At 38.0% G+C, this 23,917-nt stretch overlaps 1 protein-coding gene across 1 annotated transcript; it reads left to right on the top strand.

The window, feature by feature from the left end:
- The first annotated feature begins 375 nt into the window (after nucleotides 1-375).
- LOC127846177 (zinc finger protein 521-like) lies at nucleotides 376-19,206 on the top strand. Its single transcript, XM_052377354.1, is given in 14 exon segments — nucleotides 376-398; nucleotides 4,092-4,263; nucleotides 4,265-4,615; nucleotides 4,617-5,090; nucleotides 5,904-5,987; nucleotides 5,989-6,105; nucleotides 7,458-7,591; nucleotides 7,997-8,216; nucleotides 8,344-8,673; nucleotides 10,262-11,834; nucleotides 15,682-15,798; nucleotides 17,135-17,260; nucleotides 18,076-18,200; nucleotides 18,836-19,206. Coding segments are annotated over 14 exon segments (4,047 nt in total). The 3' UTR covers nucleotides 19,037-19,206.
- Nucleotides 19,207-23,917: the final 4,711 nt, after the last annotated feature.

Below are 23,917 nucleotides of genomic sequence, written 5' to 3' on the forward strand. Positions count from 1 at the left end.
TCCACACATCCAAATATGGGAGGGTGGGCAGAATTGTATGAAAAGCCAGGTTGAGATAGAGGCTGTGGAGAGTGGAATGGAACGTTGAGATGTAAAAGAGACAGTAGTATGAGAGACTTATTCATTGGTGTATATATTTATTATCATAGTGCGCAAATAAAATGTTAAGTGTATATACTGTTTTGTGAAGTTATAAACTTTCCTCCCTCAAAATTGTAACACATGAATAACTTTCACCAAAAAAACTCAACATAATCTTTATCTTCGTACATTTCAACATCATCTAATTACAATCAGCATGAAACGAGAGTGATTGAAATCATATTCTTCTAGCCAACCTTTGTCTTTCAGCAGTTGAAGTGAAGATCGAACGAGATGGTAGCTGCGCTCCCCGTTCGGTAGATTCCCAGGATTCTGCTTCCGGCTTATCGGTGACGTCACAGGCGGGAAGCGCCGGGAAACGGTTTTGCGCGATAATGATAAACTAATTACCGAAAATCAATATGCTTTATATTTTTGTCCGCTATCAGTTTTTCCCCGGAGGGGACTTATGGTTTGCGCTCTGTGTGTCCGTCAGTCCGTGAGTCTGTGAGTCTGTCACACTTTTCTATACATCGCGATAACTTTAAAGGTTCTTAATATTTTTTCATGAAACATGAAACATGGATAGATTGCACATGGACATAATGCAAGTCATTTCATTTTGTTCCTACTTCAAAAATTCTGGTTGCTATGGCAACAAATATAAACATAAAAAAATAAATAAAAATTCTTACAACGGTGAAGCCGGTAGGGGACATATATTGCTTGTTTTTTTTTTAAAGATTTGTATATAGTTTCTCAACGATAATTTATGTTTAGCCCCCCCTCCCCCCAATCCTAGTGATAATTTGCAGGACATATCTCCATGAAAGTTACTGAACATAGATTAAATACCTTGCACATAACATATTTGCAGATAGGAAGTTATTGCGTAATAGTTGCTCATGAAAGTCCGGTATATTAAATTCTTTACGTAAAAATTAAAACACCGTTTTACTATAAAATTGGTCCGTCAAGAACTACCAAAGAAACTCACGTACCCGTAACTCTTATTTGTTTTGACAGAATGGTGTCCCTTAAAATTTTAAACAAGCCTTTAATTTTTGTTTCTCTATAGCGACATTTTTGAGAGAGGCAAACATATTGTCACGTGAATATTTTAAAAGATTCATATTCACAGCATTATGATTTGTAGAACATTTGCGTGTTTGCATTTCATCGCATATTTAGCCTCTACTTCAGGCGAACGTCAAAGGGCCGCACTTTCAAGTGCGGGAAGTGCCGCGCGTTTTCAAAGCGAGGCACACTCGCGATCGTCAACCTGAATTGCACGAGGAGGAAAAAGTGTACCCGGTGTGACGCCGTTTTCGCGAGGTAATTTTTTTTAAATATTACTGATGCTATTCTTCTACTTTTGTTTTCTCAATTTTCGAGAGGTTTACCTTGTATTCATTTTTTTCGTGATTAGTATTTCCGAATAATTGTTAAATCACTGGGGATATTGTCTGAACTTGCAACTGTTAGCGTGCATGAAATAAAGTTTAATATATTGCTCGCTAAATTATTTGAGTACCTTGCACGCTCAATAAGGTACAAGGTATATATTTGCAGCATGTTTTTGTCGCAATAAGTTGGCTATTTCAACTCGCCGTACTTGCTCGTTAAAATACGGTCATATTCTGGTAAAATTATGCATCCGATGCAAATAGCGCAAAACATGCAAACAATGTTAATTTAATTGATTGGTTTCTAATCAACTGCGTTGAAATTTAATTCACCATTCCAATATTATTTAAGAAACGAGTGTTTCATTTCCATATGGGCTTGTGCATTTAACAAATGTGAGGTTTTTGTTTGATAAATACGAATTAATAATAACATTACAATTTTAATTTAAGAGGTAAAAGTCAGCTCAACATAGCCGTGCTTACGTGGTATTTCGTAATCAGGTTATGTGAGAAGTACAATAGGCGAATGAGATGCACTCTTAAATAAAACCCATCCACAACAGCACACACGTATGGCGTTAGAAAGGAGGGAATCGTTTGTCCATAATGCATGTCGGTAGCAGTGTGCCTTTCTGATCCGTAGTCTGCGGTAGATGTATAACGGTTCCCGGGGGAGGTAACGTAATATCTCGTTCGTCATAAATTCTCCAGTACGTCTATCCGGACGCGTCTGAGAATTCGGATATTTCTTGAAAATGTTACTTCTTTGATTTCCCGTGGGAGGAAGTGGATTTTAATGTCCCTCTCGCGATGAAATTGCATCAACTGATTTTAGATCCGTGATCACTTTCGAGTGAAATTATTACAACGAAAACGTGACTAACAGTTTTTATGGACATATATTTCATTGGTTTGTCGGCATAGAGGCTTACTGCGGCGCCGCTGTTGTGGGAATTAATCATGTTCCTGAGTAATTGGCTGAACAGATTTGCGGCTGCTTTAACAATTGCTATCATTATAGCCGGACCTCCATGTATCATTATTACTGGATTGATATCTTGTAACATCTTTTAAACGAATTGGGAAATCATGCATAATCTGGCGGTGAGCGGAAAAATTGTGTTTTATGGAAATCGCAAATATATCGTTATCGGCTAGGGGGTCATAATAGCTTGTCTATGGAAGGTTTATTCCGGGAGAAATGGCCATTTTACCAACTTAAATTCAATAGATTCTACAATAACATGGCACCTGAATTGTATGCAAAATTGGAAACACGTCCTTTCTAGCTATATATAGTTAAATTATAAATGTATCAAGGTTTGTATCCTATTTGATTCGAACGCCAATCTTCGAAACTGTTAACAAGACAGTGCAATCAATTTATATTGGCTCATTTGTTAAACAAACACGTCCTTATACATTTAAATAAAAACACGGTTATTGTTGTTTTCAATTCCTGACACAGCATTGGTGTGTTTTGTAATGAAAGTTAATAGTGTTTATAAATACCTTTATATAACGTTATTTGTAACGTGGTGCTCTATTTCGTTTACGTATCATACATACGTTTATCCATTTGTATTTAGGTCACTTGCACGCATAAATTCATCAGAAGAACATTTGTCGAGAAATCATTGCCGCAGAACTAAACAATCCGTTTAAATAATAAAGAAAATGGCATCCGATTTAACAACATTTTACCGGCAGAAACCGAATTCGATCTGATTGGAGATTCCCAACCCGATTCTGTCAGCTTTACGTGTGCACCCTCGGGGATTGGTTTCTGTTTTGTTGAACATTAGTTAATGGTTTACGAGAATGCATTGCAAACCAGTCATAAGTTGTCAGCGGAGAACTGAATTGTGGTGGCATTTCGAGATGGCCATGCTTAGCAAATTTCCCTAGTGGATCGGTCCTTTTTGTATACGCATTAGTTAATGATTTATGTGCAAGCCTTGAGCGTGGCCGTTATGTGAAAGTACAGAATGATGTTGCGGATACTTTATGACACAAGCTGCGCTTCAATCTCGGTTCTAAATCTGCAATTTCTTTGCGTTAACGATAAAGGCTATGTCAATTGTTCAAATAATGAAGAAAACACACGTACATGCAAGCAAGTATAAACACATAATTTTATAGCAAACTAGATATTTTTTATAATGTTGGATAACATGTAAAATCTCGAACTATATACTTCTTTAACAATAAAAACACGCATAAGATCTGTTAGTTGAATATCTTGGATAGTAAATAGCATGCCTGCATACTACCCGCATGCTTGACACGTATTTTTTCGTTGTTGTTGTTGTCTTTTGTGTTTATGTTATTGTTTGTATACTACTGTACTCAATGTAATGTACTTAATGTTAATGAAATATCGTTTCAGGGACGACGACCTATTGAACCACATGAAGACAGAGCATGACTCATCGGAAGTGTTCAGCTGTCAAATTTGTGATCTGGAGTTTCCGTCAATGGCCGCCCTTATGTCGCACCAGAACGCTCACAAGCCCAAAACCGCGCGCTCAAAACATGACGCCAACGACGGTAGGCACGTGTCTAGAAAGCGGCGCTGTGTTTTTAATGTGCCACTGACAGAGAAAGTCACGCAAGCGGAAACAAGGCGTTCCAGTGTAAACACTGCGCTGCAATCTGCGTCGGACCAATCGCGTTGGCGCTTCACATTGAGCATGCGCATTCAACCTTTGGTTCTGATCACAACAGATGCCCGCTCTGTTTCAAGTATTTCTTAAGTCTAGACGAACTTGTTGCCCTACATGAAAAGTCACGATTCGAATGCGAACGGTATTGACACCAAAGACAGCAATATAGAATGTATTGAATTCAAAAGGCGTCGAATACGGGCAAGTATACTGTCGTCTGTTAACGGCATGTGCGTATCTGACATCCTCATATGTCCGTACTGTTTCCGGGACGATTTTGACTCGCTGGAAGGCTTGGAACTTCACATGCAAAGCGTGCACACCGTCAAGCCCACGGAGGTGTACACGTGCAACTACTGCAACGCACCTTACAAGAACCTCTACAGCCTGCACGAGCACATGCGGGCGATTCACCAAAACAAGCCCAGCATGGGAATCAAATACCCGTGCAGCCTGTGCGGCAAAAGAGTTCTCGAGCATCGAATCGCTACAAGACCACAAGAAGCGGAATCACCACAATAAACAGAGACAAGCGGACAATGTATATACATGCAGCTTTTGTGCGCTCCTATTTCTAAGCCCGTCGGTTTTGAATGAGCACATCACAAATACTCACGCCGACCTCATGAGGCGATTTGAAGAACAAAATCATGGGAAAAGTCCCGAAATTCTGACCAATTCATCCCGACTTTCAGTCCCGGTGGCCCGATCTAAAGACTCGCTTTCGTCGTATCCCGAAAACAACACAATCATAAACGTGCCGGAACCTTCGCAAATACTGCGGCATCTGAGGTCCCCCGCGCAGAAGCTTGCAAGCCCCACTAGCACCATACACCATAGAGCAGCGATGCCTAGCAACAAGTCGAAGTCGTCTCCAAGCCGACCACATTCTGCTGGTAGTAGGAAAGTGGAGATACTCCAAGAACAGAAGGAATGAAATGTGAGCAGTGCAATGCGCAGTTTACCGACCTTGATATTTTCGAAACGCACATGAACTGCACTCTGGGTCTATGATTGGCCAACTAACGTGCCGCCCATGTTCAAAGGTAATTATTATATTTTAATCGAAACTAAAAGGATGTATATGCAATACAAATTTTGAAGTTATAATATCCGTAAAACTGACAGTTTTTATGTTCATTTTTACTAGTATCGGTTTTATTAATATTTATTAAAAAATTATAAACCAAGGAATTCTACTTTTTTCACCCAGTTTCAAGTAAATTGAAACTAAATTCCCGATTTCACGCGTATAGGTCATACCCCCAATAGGTGAGAAAAAACACACTCTGGATCAGCAGACGATTTATTGCCTATTTTACGAAGGATTCCGGAGTTAGTTTATGTATCACGTGTGAAAAATACATTGAAACGAGTGGGGTACGAATACTGACCGCGAATAAAATTGACATGATGTACATGTAATTGAAACAATTTCTAAGCTGATTCTTGGTAGCCATCAATACACAAAGAAATGAATAGAACTGACGTTGCGTGAGTCTACGGCGATCAGAAAAAAACTATAATCATACGAGTTAGAGCTGTAATGTTGAAGCGATATAAACCGACGAATCAAATTAACCCAAAGGCAAACGGGCGTAATACTAATGAATCCTATTCCATAACACACCTTACTAAAGGAAAAAACATGTTAACAACCAATATTGGGAAATTTTAACAATACAAATAAAGAAGAAACAGCCTTGGGTTCGTATATATTTTACACATGTCCATCGTTTTCATTCAGCTGTTCCTGACAGAAGAGCAGCTGGAGGCGCACCTGTCTCTCCACTTCCTGTCGCCTGTGAGCGAGTACGGCTGTAAGAGCTGCAAACAAGACTTACGATAAGCCCGACGAGCTTCAGAAACACCTGATAGACATCCATGCCATCAATCTGTACCAGTGTTCTCTCTGTAAGGACGTCTACGATTCCACAGTCAATATACAGGTGAGCAACATTCATGTCATCAATTTCAATTGATTCGTATGTCTGTCGTCTTTCGTCGTACGTTGTGAGTCGTCAACGTTTATCTTCTGAACAATCTATAGGCCACATTTATTGCCCAATCTACATGTTTTTTTCAGAACATTTCTCCCAAAACTGTCAATAAAACCCTTCCAGTGCTGGAACCGAATTTTGAAGGCCTTTGCAAACAGTTTGGATCCAGATGAGACGCCACAGAATGTGGCGTCTCATCAGGATCCAAACTGTTTGCTATTCCGATAGTATTTTTTGGAAACCCCCCTAAGAAAATGCTAATTTTAGAAATTCAGCAGACGACATTTTAGCAGACGACACATTTCCCAGCATGCAAAGGGTTAAAGAATGTTGTGTTATTACTGTTAGACTTACACTTTGGCCAAATCGCCATGAAACATGTTCAGAACATTGAAACATGATCAGAACATTGAAACATGTTCAGAACATTGAAACATGATCAGAACATTGAAACATGATTAGAACATTAAAACATGATCAGAACATTGAAACATGATTAGACCATTGAAACATGATCAGAACATTGAAACATGATCAGAACATTGAACATGATTAGAACATTGAAACATGATCAGAATATTGAAACATTATCAGAACATTGAAACATGATCAGAACATTGATACATAATCAGAACAGTGATTCCAATAATATTTTGGCCGAGTTTAAAAAATAAAAACCGTTTCCTTCAAAACATTAAGCCTCCATTAGGCGGGGGCATTTTTATTATAAATCTATAGTGAAACATTTTTTCTTCCTTAAGCTAAGCCTATGTCAGATCATTTGTTGAAATGACATCTCGACCGAGTTTATGTAAAATGTAAAAATGGCAGCGGGAGAGAAGGGCGAGGCAATTTTCCTTGTATTGAAACCATGTTAATGTCATTGTTTGCCTTATGTTACTGGAACATGCTAATAAAATACGTTGGAATATCTAACATTACACTGGTTCCGAAAACAGCACAAAGCTCACCAGGTCAGACAGGATCCTTCAAGTGTGAGTTGACGGACGTTACTTCAGGTGCATTCTGCAATCAGACACAGTAATGAGTGCAAGCGGTACATACTATTACATTTGTGTTATGTTACTTCAGGTCCATTTTGCTATCAAGCACAGTAACGAGTGCAAGCTGTACATTTGTGTTATGTTACTTTAGGTCCATTTTGCAATCAAGCACAGTAATGAGTGCAAGCGGTACATACCATTACATTTGTGTTACGTTACTTCAGGTCCATTTTGCTATCAAGCACAGTAACGAGAGCAAGCTGTACATACTATTACATTTGTGTTACGTTACTTCAGGTCCATTTTGCTATCAAGCACAGTAACGAGAGCAAGCTGTACAGGTGCTCTACGTGCGATGTCGTGTACCGGCGGGAAAGCGAGTGGCTACTGCACCTGCGCGTGAAACACCTGCAACTCTCAAAACCTTACAGGTGAGAACATGTTCATTTATTTTCTTTTTAACGTTGTTAATGTTGTCATTCTTATTTTTCTGTTCTGCCAATAAAATTAAACTATTAACATGTATGTTATGCATTTAACTCCACTAATTTACTGTCAAGCGTAAAATATCAACTTGAAAGACACTGTAAAGACTTGTAGGAACGCATTTTATAATGAATTTACATGTATTTTTTTTACTAAGCTGAAGCTGCAATCTAATGCGATGCGATAGACAAGAAAGGTTAAACGTCCGATATGAAGTCATTATTAACCACTATCAATTTTAGAATCACTGAAAAATAATTGGTTCGTGATACTCGCAATCAATTAGAAATCACAACCAGCTTATTATCCTTCACTCTATTGTATTAAATCGTTTTTCATCACCATTTTAGATGTCTGTTCTGCAAGGAGTCATTCAGCGTGGAAATGGATCTGCAGTGCCACCTAGCGACGCACAACAAACTATTCAAATGCTCCATGTGCGAGGAATCGTTTCTCGTGGAATACCTGCTCGATAAACACCTACAGCTCGTGCATTCCGAGGCGGGAAGCAGTTCGGAAACCGGAAACATCCATTATGACGTCACCAGTTCTAACGGAACGCATGCAAAAGTAAGTGCGCTGAAGTTGAGACCTTGCAACGAATTAAGGGTTAACTACCATAGAATGTAGAAGTATTACATTAAAAAAAAAATGTCATGTGTTAATATTGTCGTATACATATATTTTTCAATTTAAGACGGATAAAAGCGATGTTGTCATCAAGCAGGAGTCGGGAACCAGTTCAATGCTGTTCAATAAAAATGTTACAACCAAAGCGTGGAGCCAGCCAAGCGGAACTCTTGTCGCCGGAAGCGCCACCCTCCTGGGAAACAATCACCAGTTATTTCACAAGCTGACTAGTTCGGCGAATGGCGGCGGTATTTTACTGAGCGACGGAAGTGGTCCGTTGTTTCCGTCCGGACTCCCAAACGTTATAAGCAGTGGATCGTTGGTGTGGAAAAGTCCAGAAGATCTATACAGATGCAATATTTGTGACGTAAAGTATGGTAAACTTTCGGCTCTGCAGGTAAATATATGTAAACTGGAGAAATAAAGAAATAATAAACTGTCTTTATATGCTGATTGTTTACAAATTGTCATCATCATTATCATCATCATCATCATCATCATCATCATCATCATCATCATCATCATCATCATCATCATCATCATCATCATCATCATCATCATCATCATCATCATCATCATCATCATCATCATCAAATACATAAATAGAAACGTCAGGTGCAACATTTATAGTATCATACACTTTTAAGCTCACCTGAGCATAATGTGTTATGGTGAGCTTTTGTGATCGCCTTCTGGCCGTCGTCCGTCGCCCGTTGTGCGCCGTCAACATCTGCCTTGTTAAAACTCTAGAGGCCACATTAATTGTCCAATACATGAAATTTGGTCTAAAGATTGGTCTGAATGATATCTTGGATGAGTTCGAAAATGGTTCCGTTGGCTTGAAAAACGTGGCTGACAAGGGGCGGGGGCATTATTCCTTATATGGCTATAGTAAAACCTTGTTAACACTCTAGAGGCCACATTTATTGTCCGATCTTCATGAAACTTGGTCAGAATATTCATCCCAATAATATCTTAGACGAGTTTGAAAATGATACCAGTTGGATGAAAAACATGGCCGCCAGGTGGCGGGGCATTTTTATTATATGGCTATAGTAAAACATTGTTAACACTCTAGAGGCCACATTGTCCAATCATCATGAAACTTGGTCTGAAGATTTTTCCTAATGATATATTGGACAAGTTCGAACATGGTTCCGGTTATTATGACACATTGTCAGAAGATTTATCCCAATGATATCTTAGACACTTGACAAATAGTTCCAGAAAGTTGAAAAACATGGGCACCAGGGGGCGGTACATTTTTCCTTATATCGCTATATGACTATAGTTAAACCTTGTTAACACTCTAGAGGCATTTATTGTCTGATCTTCATGAAAATTGGTCACAAAATATCCTCAATGATATCTTAGACGAGTTCAAAAATTGTTCCAGTTGGTTGAAAAACATGGCCACCAGGGGGCGGGGCATTTTTGTTATAAGGCTATCGTAAAAACATGTTTACACTCTTTATGTCACATTTATTGTCCAATCTTCATGAAACTTGGTCAGAATATTTGTTTTAATGATATTTTGGATGTGTACGAAAATGTATTCGTCTGTTGTAAAACGTGGCCGCCAGGGTGTTCACTATTCATGAAAGTTGGTTAGAAACTTAGAACATTTGTTCTTATGACATTTTGGCTTCACAGAACAGGCCAGTTCATTTGAATCTCAGGTGAGCGACTTTGGGCCTTTCTTACCCTCTTGTTTTATTTGTGTCACCAACGAAATCAGCACACATACATGTAAACGGATAATAATTATTTTATAGTATATCTATCTATATATATTTCTTGTGATCGATCTGATAGGATTACATTATGTCATCGCTGTAGATCTATTTTAGAATGTGTGTACGTTGTCTATAACCCAGTGAAATACTAAGATGGCGAAAAGAAATTCATTGGCAATTTTAGCAACATTTTCCCCACCATATGGTATCGGTTTACATGCACATTCTCTAGATGAACTTTCACTTCAGAGCCACAAAATGCAGGACCATGGTCTGAAGCTCGTAATTGGCAACAAATACAGTCCGGAGAGCAGTCCAAAGCACGTGACCTCAACTTCCGGTAGTTTTGAAAGTAACCCCGTTATTTACATAGACACAGTGAGCAGAAATGGGACAGAACCGGAAATATCGTCTGTTTCGGACAAACCCGCCTCGTTATTACACACGGCGCTTATCTCATCGCTGACGTCATCGATGTCTTTGACTGGAGTTAATTTACCAGAATCGCCAACATCGGAAGCTACATATTCAGAGAAATTAATCTCTACTTACGGTGACAAAGTTTGCTTGGCGTGCCCGTTTTGTAGCCAGACTTTTAAAAGCAAATCTGAATTAGAAAAGCACAGTAAGATCCACGTAAACACCGGGTCACAGAAGTGTAACATTTGCGACGAGGTGTTCGAATCCTCTGGTATTTTGGCGGAACATAAACTTACACATTGCAAGATACAGCAGGGCAATGTTTGTGTTGCTTGCAAAATGCCGCTGAACGTTGAAGAACAATTCTATCTCCATTCGCAGGAACATGGTTTCCAAGGGGCAGTAATGCATTGCATCGTGTGCAGACAAACTCTTTCGTCGCTGCTAGAACTACAAATGCACGGAAAGCATCACTTCCAAAGTAGGTCATTCTGTAGTTACACTTGTTGTGTTTGTCTTAAAAGTTTTGATTCAGATGAAAATCTCGTGTCGAAAATAAATGGCTCCGGTCGGACCTATTACATCTGCAAACCGTGCTACCTTGGAAAGGCGGAATTCCCGTGCCCACAGTGCGGCGCTCGATACACGACTTCAAGCGGTCTCGAAGAACATGTGCACTCGCACAAAAAGTCCTACCAGTGCATCAAATGCCAGGAATCGTTCAGTTCTGAGCAGGAAATACAACTGCACGTGGCGACACATATGATGACGGAAGGCAATATCCACGAATGTTGCATATGTTTCACAATCTTAGATTCGCCAGCAAAACTTCAGTGCCATTTAATAGAACACACTTTTGTGAATTCTGAATTCAAATGCCACGCATGCGGGAGGAAATTCAAAAGCGCGGCCGAGATCCAAACTCACGCACTTGATCATGGCGTCTTGGCGCGAAAGTACAACTGTTCCTTATGCAGTCAACGATTTTTCTTCAGTGCAGAATTGGAAAATCACAATTACGTTCATCAAAAGTCGCGTGAAACAAGTTTATCTGACAGCGATAAAGGGTTTTTAAGTCAGCATCTGACAATATATCCACTTGCACACCCAGTCTTTGAGGAAAAGCCAGTCTCGTCTCTCAGAGGTCACAGCCCGGTGAAAGGTCAAAGCACAGTCAAATTTCAAAGCCCAGCACAAAACGTCAAAAAGCATGTTGAAGATTCAGACTTGTCATGCACAAAATGTGACAAGAGTTTCAGATCGGTCATTCTTCTGTCGGAGCATTACAAAATGTGCAATGTGGCATCATTGGCGTCGGCTGTAGTGTCATGGACACATGGATGCCCTTGTTGCTCAGAGAATTTCCAGACTTTGAGTGAACTTCAAAATCATATGTATAAAGGTAATTAGGATTGACGTCATATTTATAAAGGTAATTAAGATTGACGTCATATTTATATAGGTAATTACGATTGACGTCATATTTATAAAGGTAATTAGGATTGACGTCATATTTATATAGGTAATTACGATTGACGTCATATTTATAAAGGTTATTAAGATTGATGTCATGTGTATGGAGGTTATTACGATTAACGTTATATTTATAAAAGTAATTGAGATTGACGTCATATGTATAAAGGTCATTACGATTGACGTCATATTTATAAAGGTAATTACTATTTATGTCATTTATATAAATGTTATTACGCTTGACGTCATATGTATACAGGAAATTATGATTGACATTAATTTATGTAAACAGATGATTAGAATTGACGTTTAAATTGCATTTATATCAGTATGTTGTAAATAATATATGTAAGTAATGAATAAGTGGTTATTTTACATATCAAAATGCGTTTACACAGTACAAACGGATATAACATGATGTTTCCAAGTGAATGTATCTGGGTGAGACACCACATTACCTAGTAAATAGATAGATCTACAAGTATGCTCGTATCATATTAAGATAATTTGCGTTATTGCGTTATTTGACCCGATCCGGTTTATCTTGGGAATATATAAAAAGCTTAGTTGGAGTTTACAATCACGTTTTTTTTCTGGCCAATATGCCAAACTACAACGCTGTCAAACTGAACTTTGATGCAAATAAGACTCCGTAAAATGATTGGATGGATGCGACATGTGATTTTAAGCTCACCTGAGCACAATGTGCTCATGGTGAGCTTTTGTGATCGCCTTTTGTCCGTCGTGCGTCGTGCGGCGTCAACATTTGCCTTGTAAACACTAGAGGCCACATTTATTTCCAATCTTCATGAAATTTGGCCAGAAGAATGGTCTTAATTATATCTTGGATAAGTTTGATAATGGTAACGTTTGCTTGAAAAACATGGCTGCCAAGGCGCGGGGCATTTTTTCTTATATGGCTATATATAGCTATAGTAAAACGTTGTTAACACTCTAGAGGCCACATTTATTTTCCGATTTTTATGAAACTTGGTCAAAAGATTTATCCCAATAATATCTTGGAAGAGTTCGAAAATGATGCTGGTTGATTAAAAAACATGGCCACTAGGGGGCGGGGCATTTTTCCTGATATGACTATATATGGCTTTAGTAAATCCTTGTTAACACTCTAGAGGTCACATTCATTGTCCGATCTTCATGAAACTTGGTCAGAAGATTTGTCCCAATTATTTCTTGTATGAGTTCGAAAATGGTTTCTGTTGGTTGAAAAACATGTCCCCAAAGGGGGCGTGGCATTTTTCCTTATATAGCTATAGTAAAACCTTGTTAATACTCTAGAGGCCACATTTATTGTCCGATCATCATGAAACTTGGTCAGAAGATTTGTTCTAATGATATCTTTGACAACATCGAAAATTGTTTCGGTTGCTTGAAAAACATGGCCACCAGAGGGCGGGGCATTTTTAGCTCACCTGAGCTGTGCTCATGGTGAGCTTTTGTGATCGCCTTTTGTCCGTCGTCCGACGTGCGTCGTGCGGCGTCAACATTTGCCTTGTGAACACTCGAGAGGCCACATTTATTGTCCGATCTTCATGAATCTTGGTCAGAACATTTGTCCCATTGATACCTCGTATGATTTCGAAACTGGGTCATGCTGGGTCAAAAACTAGGTCACTAGGTAAAAAAAAAGAGAAAAACTTTGTGAACACTGTAGAAGTCACATTTGATGCCCAATCTTCATGTAATTGTGTCAAAATGTTTGTCTTAATGATATGTTGGTTGATTTGAAAATGGTTCAAATCTATACATAAATCTATATGTATATAGTGAAAACATGTGACACATTTTTGGTCTTATCTTCATGAAATTTGGTCAGAACATTTGTTTTCTGGATACGACGGTTGAATTCAAAAATGGTTCGGATCGGTAAAAAAACATGGCCGCAATGGGGGGGGGTCAATTTCCTTATATTAATAGAGTAAAAAAGCCTATGAACACTCTAGAAGTCACATTGGCCAAATCATCATGAAATTTTGTCTAAAGATCGATTTTATAGATATCTCGGACGAGTTCAAAAATGGTCATGATGGGTGGAAAAACATGGCCGCCAGGGGATGGGGCAGTTTTCTCTCTATATATATTGTGAAAACATGTGAACAGTCTGTTAAAGAAAGATAACATGTACATACTTTCTAAACCAGTAGTTAACTCCCTTGTTAACACTCTAGAGGCCACATTTATTGTCCAATCTTCATGAAATTTGGTCAGAAGATTGGTCTCAATGATATCTTGGATGAGTTCGAAAATGGTCACGTTTGCTTGAAAAACATGGCTGTCAAGGGGCGGGACATTTCCTTATATGGCTTTATATGGCTATAGTAAAATCTTGTTAACTCTCTAGAGGCCACATTTATTGTCCGATCTTCATGAAACTTGGTCAGACGATTCATCCAAATAATATCTTGGAAGGGTTCAAAAATGATGCTGGTTTGTTGAAAAACATGGCCGCCAGGCGGCGGGGCATTTTTCCTTATATGGCTATAGTTAAACCTTGTTATCACTCTAGAGACCACATTTATTTTCCGATCTTCATAAAACTAGGTCAGAAGATTTGTCCCAATGATATCTTGGGTGTGTTCCAAAATAGTTTTGGTTGCTTTAAAATCATGGCCACCAGGGAACGGGGCATTTTTCCTTATATGGCTATTGAGATTGGTCTCAATGATATCTTGGATGAGTTCGAAAATGGTTACGTTTGCTTGAAAAACATGGCTGTAAAGGGGCGGGGCATGTTTCCTTATATGGCTTTATATGGCTATAGCAAAATCTTGTTAACATTCTAGAGGCCACATTTATTGTCCGATCTTCATGAAACTTGGTCAGAAGATTCATCCTTATAATATCTTGGACGAGTTCGAAAATGATGCCGGTTGGTTGAAAAACATGGCTGCCAGGGTGTTCACTAGTCATGACAGTTGGTAAGAACATTTTGTTCTTATGACATCTTGGGCTGCACAGAACAGGTCAGTTCATTTGAATCTCAGGTGAGCGACTTTGGGCCTTTCAGGCCCTCTTGTTCCTAATATGGCTATATGGCTTTAGTAAAACCTTGTAAAAACTCTTCGGGCCTTATTTATTGTCTGATCATCATAAAACTTGGTCAGTACCTTTGTCCCAATAAAATCGTTGATGAGATGAAAAATAGTTTCGGTTAATTGAAAAACGTGGGTACCAGGGGGCGGGGCAGTTTTCCTTATATGGCTATAATAAAACCTTGTTAACACTCTAGAGGCCACATTTATTGTCCGATCTTTATGAAACTTGGTCAGAAGATTTGTCCCAATGATATCTTGGACGAGCTTAAAAATTGGTCCAGTTTGTTTAAAAACATGGCCACCAGGGGCGGTACAATTTTTTCATTTGGCTATTGTAAGAACCTGTTAACACTCTTAAAAGTCACACTTATTGTCCAATCTTTATGAAACTTGGGCAGAATATTACCTTGGAAATATACGAAAATGGTCCCGGTCTGTTGCAAAACGTGGCCGCCAGGGTGTTTACTATTCATGAAATTTGGTTAGAACATTTGTTCTAATGACATCTTGGGCTGCACGGAACAGGTCAGTTCCTTTGAATCTCAGGCGAGCGACTTTGGGCCTTTCATGCCCTCTTGTTTGCACTTTAATCAGACATGTATGTGCGAAAGGTCCATCCTATTTGTCAGAAGTTTAAATTTCTTGTCAGATTTGTCTGAGTGTCTGACAGGTTCCACATATGCAAATAAGAAGTATTTATTAACTTTATTTTCAATCCAGAACATTCCAAGGCCGAGTCCATGGACCCCATGAAGTTGAGGCACGCGTGCAGCGAGTGTGGCAAGGAATGTTCCTCGGAGCATAATCTTCTGACACACATGAGCACGCATAGAAAAGGTACTTTCAGACATGAACATTATATTTAACAAGTAATGAATTATTATCAGCGTAGCAAGCTTTGAAAGCGGACAGGCCAAGAGCATTTTCATGACGAGCAAATATGCTTGTCTTTAATGAATAACTAGTATTATCATATTATTTATCTGGTTTGATGCGCATTTGTTAGAAATCGTATAATCTTTGTGCGAGATCTTACAAACGACAAATATTTGTTATTGTTTTTAAACAAACAACAGACAAGCTTTGCCACCGAATACATAATTAAATTTGGTGAGCAATATCAGGAGGGGCATTCTTGTTACCATCAGGAAGTCTTTTATTAAAGGCAATAGACACAATGCATATACACGACAGGAAAATACTTACAGCACAAGAACAAGCACATGTTAAAATTTGTGGTCACCGCCTTTGAGCGGGCAATGCAAATAATTGCGGTTTAAATTAAACCAGTTTCACGGCTACACATGCAGAAACAATATCGTTATCGTGATGTCAATTAGTGATTACCGGTATTCAAGGACACGTTGTACATTAAAATATGTGTGAAGGGGAACTGTATATTACAATGCATTTTTTCATTAACAGCAATACGGGAATTTTGTAAAAACTGAAAAGTCCGATCATAATTAAAAAACCTCTCTGTGTTGTTTGTTATATTTATAATGCAATAGGCCATACGCACTTTTATTGTTGGCGTTAACGAATTCCATTAAACGGCTTATGTTTACTACATGGGTGTATTTTTCCTAATTTCATCTTATTACAACCTTTTCAATGTCAACATAGCAAAGTTAATAGTTCTTAAATTGACTTTAGTTGTGAAAAATGTTTGAACTTTAAAAAAACAACTTAGGGGACCAACAGACCATACACCCCTGAACTCATTCACCAAAAGTCTTCATTATTTAAAATGTTCATTAACGCTGTTTTTATAGAAGATAATCATCTGAAACTAAGAGAAAGTAATGGCCTGAAATAACATCCTATATAACGGGGTATTATGTGACGTCACATCCTGTGTAACGGGTGTGTCACGGGTATGATGTGTCGTCACATCCTGTGTGTCATGGGCATGATGTGACGTCACATCCTGTGTGTCATGTGTATGATGTGACGTCACATCCTGTGTCCCAGATGTGATGAGTTCTTTCTGTAAAATGTCAAGACAGCTTTACCAATAATTATTGGCGTTAAACGATCTATTTCAACGTGGATAAGTTTTGATGTACCCAGTTAGGTGTTGGGTGTAAGACCCCCCTTCCTGCACCCTCAAGTTTTACGAATATCACACCAACGTGTTGATAAAATCCAATAAATTGCATATACGTTTCAGGAGAGAAGCACGTATGTTCCAAATGCAATCGTGTGTTTTCAACAGCTGTCGGCTTGTCTGTTCACATGGCGGCGAAATGCCATGGTTACCAGTACGAATGTCCTGTGTGTCAAGTACGATTTGCAAGTGAGTAGTGGTGTCGACTCCTTCGTACTAAATTGACGTTAACAATATATTCTTTACGACTGTTCTAGTTTTGAAGTATTTGAATTGGGTACACTGAAAGGATAAACTCGATTGGTGATAAGCTGTGTATGTCCCCAACCACTATAGTGGGGTACATATTGTTTTTGCCCTGTCTGTTGGTCTGTACGTTGGTCTGCTGGTTTGGTCAAATTTTAACATTTGCCATAACTTTTGCAATATTGAAGGTAGCAACTTCATATTTGGCATGCATGTGTATCACATAGAGCTGCAAATTATGAGTGGTGGAAGGTGAGGGTCATCCTTCAAGGTCAACGGTAAAAAAAAGTCAAAACGGCGCAGAAGGGGACATAGTGTTTCTGACAAACACATTTCTTGTTGTAGTATGATTTTAATAAATAATATTCAATTAATACAATAATATACACCTTCCATTTAATTATCCTTTACAGACGGTTCAATAAGTTGAACAGTTTAATGCGTCTGTACTTTATTGTCACTGATCACACAGTTTCTACTATTTTCGATCATTTGAAAACAACGTCGTATCTCTGTGTCTTAAACTAGAATTTCAGTATTTTGTTTTCGTCGGTGCAGCGAATGTGTAAACTGAAAAGTAATTGGGAGGTCCAGGGGTCGATCTTCACCATGGTTGAGTATTCTAAAGCCAATCTTTACTGATTCTACCAAGGAAAAATGATCAATATTGTGTTAGTAAGCCGAAATTCGTTCACGTCATCGAGATACAATAAATATGTTAAACATCTACTCATGACACGCGTTGCTTATATTTACAGAGAAAACCCAAAAGATGGATCACATGAAGTCGCACAGTGGTGACAAAGTGTATCCTTGCCTACAGTGCGGACTACTTTTTACGTGCAAAGATAAACTGAAGGTGCACTCGGACCAACATTCATTGGTAGGTTTTGCGGACTATCTTTTACGTGAAAATATAAACTGATGGTTCACTCAGACCTATATTGATTGGTAGGTTTTGCTGACTACATTGTACGTGCAATTATAAACTTAAGGTTCAACCGACCAACATTCATTAGTTGGATTTATTAGTGTCGGGATCAGCTTTATACGTTAAACGATGTGTCTGCTCCCCACATTGTGGGCGACTTTCAGTACGTATGTCCGTATTTTTTGTAATTTCCCTGAAAATAATTAACGTGTCCTTTGTATGTCCTATTTTGTCTGCTCATGTGCATACTTGTATTTCAATTACAACATTTCTGCAATTATATAATATTTAATAAAAAATCGTCAATATGTTAGTTGAAAAGTTAGGTAAATTATAAAGTAGTAAATTGTAAATATACAAGCTATAAAAAACTACTTTAAACAAAAATAAACATGTTTATTTTTTATGAATTGTTACAATTGTTACATCAACGTCAACATCAACAAAACTCACATTCTCATCCATAAAAACACCTTACTAGACCTAGATGACACACCGCTTATATATATGCCCAAGGGCGGTTTTCAAAAATCATTTTGCAAGCGGTAAATTTATGTTTATTTTTTCTTTTTTTGTCGAACTTAAAGGAGACGGATTCGAGTCAGGTTCCCGATGAAGCAAACGTCATGGATGAAATAATCGCTTCTAGTGAAGACGTCGTTGCCAACGGTGATGTCACAAGTGTTGAGCAAAAAGACGCTAGAGATAAATCAGACAGTGAGAAGGATGGCATGAAACCGGAAGTTACGAGCACGTGTTCTCTGTCAGACGAAGGCTCGATGGATTAATGTTGATGAGCTGTTAAGAAATTCCATGTGTGGGTGTTGATAATAAGTGAACGCTTTAATCGTTGTTCAATGAGATCTGTATTTTTATTTAAATAGAAAATGCTTCTATTTTACAATGATCACTATATATTCGTGTCCTATAAAGCACTGTTACCTGGATTTTCCTTCATTCTGTGTATAAAAGGTTCACCAAACACGTTATAAAAATGTTCGCATGTTCATATGATCTGTTGAATAACTTAGAAAACTGTATGTTTGTGAATACACACAAAAAACACTTACACAAAACTTAACCTCTGTTCCATTTGATTCCATGCTATTATCGCGTATGAACATTCCATTATCAGTTTGATAGATTTAAAAAAAAAGTATAATAATGTTTTCAGAAATGATATATGTTTGATATGATGAATTGATGCACACGTTAAGCAAAACATCACTAAACTGTCGTTATTTATGATTGTGTAAAATGTGTTCACATGTGTGTATACTAAGATGTGTCTGATGTTGCTTTAAAACATTGTTTCCGTGTTGTTTGATATGATAACAGTTAACACAGTCGTTATTATTTCATTAAAATAGAGAAAAACAAAGCATTTTCTTATTTAATCATCACCATCGTACTACCTAATAACAACAAACTTACATATTTTTTTTTTACATATTTGCACAAATAGCTTAGTACATGTCTTAATTTATTAATATCAGCGTACACATTATTAATTAGAATCAACGTCCATAACGTACGTTCCTGTCTTTAAATATCTGTATAAACGTTTAAGATATGTATATACTCAATTCTAACCCCGACTAATTTATCAACGTCTCGGTCTTATGGTGTCAATAATGCAAGTCCGAAAAATAGTTCTCCGTAGCAACTACTAAAGATCACGCGCTGAAGTATGAACAACCTTGATTGTTTATTTTTGTATCAAGTTTAAGTGTACGGGCATCCAAGGCGATTCAGTTTAAGTGTACGGGCATCAGTGGCGATACACTTTAAGTGTACGGGCATCAGTGGCGATACAGTTTAAATGTACGGGCATCAATGGCGATACAGTTTAAGTGTACGGGCATCAGTGGCGATACAGTTTAAGTGTACGGGCATCGGTGGCGATACAATTTAAGTGTACGGGCATCAGTGGCGATACAGTTTAAGTGTACGGGCATCAATGGCGATACAGTTTAAGTGGACGGGCATGAGTGGCGATACAGTTTAAGTGTACGGGCATCAGTGGCGATACAGTTTAAGTGTACAAGCATCAGTGGCGATACAGTTTAAGTGTACGGGCATCAGTGGCGATACAGTTTAAGTGTACCGGCATCAGTGACGATACAGTTCAAGTGTACGGGCATCGATGGCGATACAGTTTAAGTGTACGTGCATCAGTGGCGATGCAGTGTAAGTGTACGGGCATCCATAGCGATACAGTTTAAGTGTACGGGCATCAGTGGCGATACAGTTTTAGTGTACGGGCATCAATAGCGATACAGTTTAAGTGTACGGGCATCAGTGACGATACAGTTTAAGTGTACGGGTATCAGTGGTGATAAAGTTTAAGTGTACGGGCATCAGTGGCGATACAGTTTTAGTGTACGGGCATCAATGGCGATACAGTTTAAGTGTACGGGCATCAGTGGCGATACAGTTTAAGTGTACGGGCATCAATGGCGATACAGTTTAAGTGTACGGGCATCAGTGGCGATACAGTTTTAGTGTACGGGCATCAATGGTGGTACAGTTTAAGTGTACAGGCATCAGTGGCGATACAGTTTAAGTGTACGGGCATCAGTGGCGATACAGTTGAAGCGTACGGGCATAAGTGGCGATACAGTTTATGTGCACGGGCGTCTATGAAGATACAGTTTAAGTGTACGGGCATCAGTGGCGATACAGTTGAAGCGTACGGCATAAGTGGCAATACAGTTTAAGTGCACGGGCGTCTATGACGATACAGTTTAAGTGTACGGGCATCAGTGGCGATACAGTTTAAGTGTACGGACATCAATGACGATACAGTTTAAGTGTACAGGCATCAGTGGCGATACAGTCAAAGTGTACGGGCATCAGTGGCGATACAGTTTAAGTGTACGGGCATCAATGGCGATACAGTTTAAGTGTACAGGCATCAGTCGCGATACAGTTAAAGTGTATGGGCATCAGTGGCGATACAGTTTAAGTGTGCGGGCATCCATGGCGATAGTTTAAGTGTACGGGCATCAGTGGCGATACAGTTTAAGTGTACGGGCCTCCATGGCGATACAGTTTAAGTGTACGGGCACCCATGGTGATAAAGTTTTAGTGTACCGGCATCAGTGGCGATACAGTTTACGTGTACGGGCATCCATGGCGATACTGTTTAAGTGTACGGGCATCCATGTTAGGACATCTGCATACTTTTATAGCTTAATATGTTAAGTCATTTACTGTATTGTCCATTACTACTGTAATACAATACTACACATGTTCATTACTACTGTAACACAATACTACACATGTGCCTATATAACGCGTGTTTTAAAGATTTGTGGTACTAACCTTAATTATACGGACTAAAAGGGGAATAATTCTGCTTAAAGGCTAGATGAATCGTTACAATTGTATGTATTGGTCAGTGAAGTATATACTACAAAGGACAAGCAATACAACAAGCAATACAAGACGCTTTTGTTTGAACTTTCACATATATATTATTTCATTAAGTCTCATCTACACACAACCACAACATTTCGACAAGAAACATTCAAAGTTATAGCATGCAGCCATTTGTATACATACTTGAAAGGGGTTGTAAATGTATATTTGTTTTGATTCGCATTTACATAGAACTAAAAACACAAAATGTAATAGTAAAACACACACACAAAGCATATGGAAACCTAAATTAAAGGAACTTATTCACAGATGTTCAAAATATAAACAAATGTGATTTCATATGTTTACTAAAAAATATATAATTTTTATTTGTTGCAACTGATTTAACAAAAACTATATTTCGTACGCAGGTCCTCAGAAAGCACAAGCCAAAGCGCTACCACTGCATCACGAAGCCTCTCTTGTTGTGAAGAGAAACATTACCGGTAAATTAATACTGAAGTCGACGTTTGTAACCAAATTATCGGGTAAACACGTTACACACGCATTATTGTTACCAATATCGAAAGACGATTATCTGTTAATGAACCAATATTTTATACATTCTTTTGAGTCAAGAGCGTTATTTCGCTTGTTGAAACATAATGCATCCAATATTTTTTAATATAATTATCACAAATATTTTGAATATTGTCATTTTACCAAATTGTTAATTGGTCCCGTTTATGTATGTGCGTAAAGTGTCGTCCCAGATAAGCATGTGGGTAAGATAATTTCCTTTACAGGCGGAAAGTGTCGTCCCTGATTAGCCAGGAAGGACTGCACATGCTCATAAGGGACTATACTTTTCGCACATAGATTAAGCCAGTTTTTGCACAGAGCGGGGCCAATACATATTATACAATAACTGATTTTTGCGATATAATCAACAATACATATAAAGAGAAGAAATACCTGGACGATTTACACCCTTAAAATTAGCAACTTGCAACTACAATCCGACATAAACCACGTAAGTGCTAAATCTGATTTATCAAGAATATTTTCAAACTTATCAAAAATACAAAATGAACATATCAAATGCGAACGTCATCTTCTTCAAAATCATTGTTTTCGTGGTTGTCTTCGTCAATGTTAAATTCTGTATTCGTCGATGGCTATTATACCCAACAACATTTGTTAATCATGAAGCATGTGCATATCAAGTTGAGCTAAAACAAGCAAATTCGTTGAATTGATACCTCCCGCCAATATGCTTCTGGACACAAAAGTGTTATATTTGACACTCAAAAAAGCATTTTTCAAGATACAAAGGGCCTTAACTCCAAATTTTTTTTTCTTTTCATTTTCATCAAGACAAGACAAGACAAATATTTATTCAGACTTGCACAGTGTACATCGTCTAAACACTAGATATTTCACATACAATTATGTCACAGAGATAAACATAGTAATAATATGAACATAAGGAGCATCGTATACGTTTAGGATAAGTTACAGAGATAAACATAGTAGTAACAATAACATAATCAGCATCGTATACGGTTACGAAAAGGCAAGGTAATATATGGAGGATTGCTATATAAATTAATTAACAGCATTAGTAATATTATTTCTTAAAATCAGAGCTTCTTTTACAAATTTGGCTAACTTAATAAGTTCAAATTTATTCGTTGCATTCAGCAACTGGTGGAATTTGTAAACAGAAGGCCTATTTTAATAACATTTCTTTAAATAGTTTTTTCTAATATCAACGTATAATGGACATTTACAGACAAAATGGTACTCATCTTCAATATCTAATTCGTTACAACAAAGGCAAAAACGTTCATTTCGTGGTATTTTTTCACCAGCATATCTTCCAGTTTGAATTCTCAGTGGTAGGCTGGAAGATCGAAGCTTTGCGACATAGTGTCTTAGTGATTTAGGTAATCAATCTAAATAATTTTCGTATACAAATGTTGACTTAAACACACGGTACATATCTAAAACAGAGCTATTTTCAATGGATCGAAACCACTCTTGTTAATAAGTATCAATGACAACAGTTTTAAACTGTGGTATAACTATTTTAACACCGACGGAGCTTGGATTATTAAACACGTATGAAAAACCGTAAGTGTTTAACAATAGTTTAACATTAGATACCCAATTAGAACGACCATTTTGACAATCATTTAATGCTTGTATATAAATCGATTTTAAAATTATGTTATCAGTTTCAATAAGTTTAAACCAATATTTAACCATTTTAACATATCTATGGATAAATAGTGGGTATCTTC

The sequence above is a fragment of the Dreissena polymorpha genome, chromosome 9, assembly GCF_020536995.1.
Source record: "Dreissena polymorpha isolate Duluth1 chromosome 9, UMN_Dpol_1.0, whole genome shotgun sequence".
Taxonomy (NCBI): Eukaryota; Metazoa; Mollusca; class Bivalvia; order Myida; family Dreissenidae; genus Dreissena; species Dreissena polymorpha.